The 3,411-nt window shown below is 43.1% G+C and overlaps 1 protein-coding gene across 1 annotated transcript; it reads left to right on the top strand.

The window, feature by feature from the left end:
- Nucleotides 1–152: 152 nt before the first annotated feature.
- LOC104948349 (cerebral cavernous malformations 2 protein-like) lies at nucleotides 153–2,913 on the top strand (the record flags this gene model as incomplete). Its single annotated transcript, XM_010774544.1, has 5 exons — nucleotides 153–219; nucleotides 298–521; nucleotides 1,628–1,757; nucleotides 2,286–2,349; nucleotides 2,757–2,913. Coding segments are annotated over 5 exons (642 nt in total), but the record flags the coding sequence as incomplete, so codon positions are not given.
- Nucleotides 2,914–3,411: the final 498 nt, after the last annotated feature.

Here is a 3,411-nt window from a genome sequence, read left to right as displayed (position 1 = left end):
ACTGGAGGCCTTCATTATCCAGGAGTAACCACGACAAAAATCCAAATGTGGAGAGGGGGGGTGGAGGAGGTGGAGGAGGAGAAAGAGGAGGAGGAGGAGGAGGAGAAAGAGGAGGAGAAAGAGGAGGAGGAAGAGGAGGAAGAGGAGGAGAAAGAGGAGGAGGAGGCAGTTTAGAGAGGAAGAGAGTAGGAGGCAGCTGGGAGAGGAGGCAGCAGACACGTAAAACAGGAGGGAGTTTAGAGAACCGCAGACCAAGACCCATGAGCGGGAGCTGGGGAGTGGGAGTAGGAGGTGGAGGTGGAGGTAGCTGGGAGAAAAGGCATGGGGGAGGAGGAGGTGGGAGCTGGGAGAGGAGGGGAGGTGGTGCCGGGGGGAGCTGGGAGCGACGGCATGCCTGCACAGGAAGCTGGGAAAGGGGGAAGAGCTATGGCAGCTGGGAGAGGAGGAACCATAACCCGCTGGAGCCGACGCCCTGCCCAGACGCCTACTGCAACCTGGTCATCCTGGCCGTGGAGAACCGGGTGGGGCACTGCTGATGAAAGTCACTCTACACAATGACTTCATACCTCACTTTAGTACTCAATTGTATTCAAGTTCCTGCTCGAAATGATGTTCCATGACCTTACATTTGCTGTCAATACATTTCAGTAAGCTTAGGAATAGTACATTTTGCGATGTGTTCGATGAGATCGTCTATAACTTTAACTCATATATGTGTAAGTATAGACCTATAGCTGGACCGGTAGACATTTAGCCTATAGCATAAAAACTGAAAAGAAAGGAAAGAAAGCCCACTGAACTTTATGTTTTGACTTTAAGTAAAGATAATGGGTATTAGTTTTGTAAAAGAAGGGGTGATTACCTGTTTGTTGGTGATGCTATATGCAAAGGAAGGGATTACCTCATTGCAACTGATTCTAACAATCATCCATCCAATAGGAGTAAAATGCTGCTCCAAGCAAAAACCACCCCTGGAACTGCTGAGTTGATAACTTGTAAATATCACTGTGGACATTCGCTAGAGAAAAATAACAACAGTGACAAAGCACAGTGGGGTTCACTAACTACTTGGCTCCTTGAAAAGAAGTGGCAATACTTTTAGACACACACAAACACACTTGTACTGAGACTTTGTGTTGTTGCATAACCTGTTGTATCACAACAGAGTAGCTTTGTCATTGTATTTGTGTAAGTGTGTTTCTGTGGGTGCGTGCATGCGTGCGTGTTCTTGTCCTCAGAGCAGTAGTTTGTTTGGATTGGCATCTTAAGAGTTTAATTGTTGATTTGGCTGATGCAGGAGCACATGATCACTGTGAGTGTGTGTCTGAGTGTGTGTGTGCGTGTGCATAGCTTCAGTGGCCAATGTTCCCTTTTGTCTAACAGACTGCTTGGCTTTAGGGGGTTGCTGGGTAAAATCTCATCACTTATGTGCACTTGAACAAAGGACCAATCCATGCAGGAACTTCAGTGAAGCTTCTCACACAGTAACACATGTGTAGTTAACTCAGCAGACAAAAGGCTGTTGGAAAATCAGGATTTAAAGAATGAAGACACATTTCAGAAGACATAGCTGTTATTGTGATTACTATTGCAGTGGGATGACAAGTCTGTGTGTGTGTTTGTGCAGGAAGCTGCAGAGGAGTACTGCTCTCTGATCTGTCAGATGTTCCAGATCATTTACGGCCATCAGACCATCGAGTGTGTGGACAGAGCCGGCTTTCATCACACAGTGCCGGACCGATACTGGCTGCAGAGGAGTGAGTGACAACACAACAAAGAAAGAAAGATACCTTTGGGGACTTCAAAATGTGCTCTTTTCTTTTAATTGTCATGTACTCTGAGTTATTTTCATTTTATGGGAGCTCTTTGCTAGACCTTTCTTTATCTTTTTATTGGAGGTTTTGTTAAGTTCCAGTTTCTTTTGCTCATGTTAGCTTAAAGACTAAGACGTCTGTTGAGCGTAACACATACTACATTAGCATCCTGACCTACAACTACACGTCATCAAGTCATACATTGTTTTGTCTCCAACATCAATGTGTGCCAAAGTCCTAAAATGCAACAATAACATCACATGTTCTGAAAAGGTTGTATTTTTAACTCCACTACTGGTAGGCTTCTATGGTCAGCTTCTTTATATCATGAGTATGTTGTTTGCATGGACATTTAATGAACATTGCACTGTCTATATGGATGATATAAAGGCTTAAGAGTAAAGCGAACTTGATCAGAAGGTGTAAAGTATAAAGGGAATGCTTTGTTTGTCTGTGTGTGTCTCTGTGCAGGTGACAGCTGTCTCACTGACGTGTCCTACAGTTATGATCCAGAGTTTAGCTGCTGCAGCTCATAGTGAGTAACATCCATATTCAGATGGATACAGTGTCTTCAATTCATGAAATGTCCTAAATATTTGGACATTTCCATCTTAAAATACGGTCCTGAAAACTTTAACTACATTGGATAAGTAACTTCTCTTGTCATTAGTTTGGTTGTAAAAAAAGCCCAGTGGACTATTTGATGTCTGTACGATTAATTAAATAGAATTATTTTGTTGACATTGAACGGGTACAATGTCCATAGATAGACAATGAATATTCAAAAGCAAATATCGAGGACAATTAATTGACACATATCACAGTCCATGTCGATTAAGTGACTGACATTTGATCACCATCAATCCATTACTGTTTCAAGGTGATACTGATGGTTCTTTGATAATGACGTTATACCACCACCTTTCTGCCTCTCTCTCTCAGTGATGGTTCCCAGGAGGCCTTTGAGCCGTACTACAGTGAGACATACAGTGAGAGCTCGTCTCTCTCGCTGCAGGACTCCCATCGCAGTCTCGCTGAAGCCAGTGACGGAGGAGACACTAACCCCGCCCTGCTGCTGATGCAGGAGTACATGCTCACTGTGAGTGTGTTTCTGAGTGTGTGTGTGCGTGTGCATAGCTTCAGTGGCCAAAGTTCCCTTTTGTCTCCCACAACAAAGGAAAAACAAGCTAAGTACATTTCACTCCAAGGATTCATTTATGATAAAAATATACAGTATATATTTTGAGGTAATATACTGACACAGTGTGTAATATACTAACACAGTGTGGCTTTAAATGCAGCTTGCAGCTATCTTATATTTGTCAATTTTAATAATAGATTTGTTTTGCCTTTTAGCTACTACATTAGAGTTAATGGACCATTTCCTGTAACTAAAGTAGGCTTCATAGGCAGGGACAGATGGCAAGCTACATTGTGTTTATTGACTGTTTGAATAAAGAAAAAAAGATATTGACTTTGTTTTTGTGTGTGTGTGTGTGTGTGTGTGTGTGTGTGTGTGTGTGTGTGTGTGTGTGTGTGTGTGTGTGTGTGTGTGTGTGTGTGTGTGTGTGTGTGTGTGTGTGTGTGTGTGTGTGTG

This window comes from Notothenia coriiceps, unplaced genomic scaffold (genome assembly GCF_000735185.1).
Source record: "Notothenia coriiceps isolate Sejong01 unplaced genomic scaffold, NC01 NC01_scaffold00014227, whole genome shotgun sequence".
NCBI classification, from domain to species: Eukaryota; Metazoa; Chordata; class Actinopteri; order Perciformes; family Nototheniidae; genus Notothenia; species Notothenia coriiceps.
Note: the sequence above shows the minus strand (reverse complement) of the source record. Positions and strands in the feature narration are given on the sequence as shown.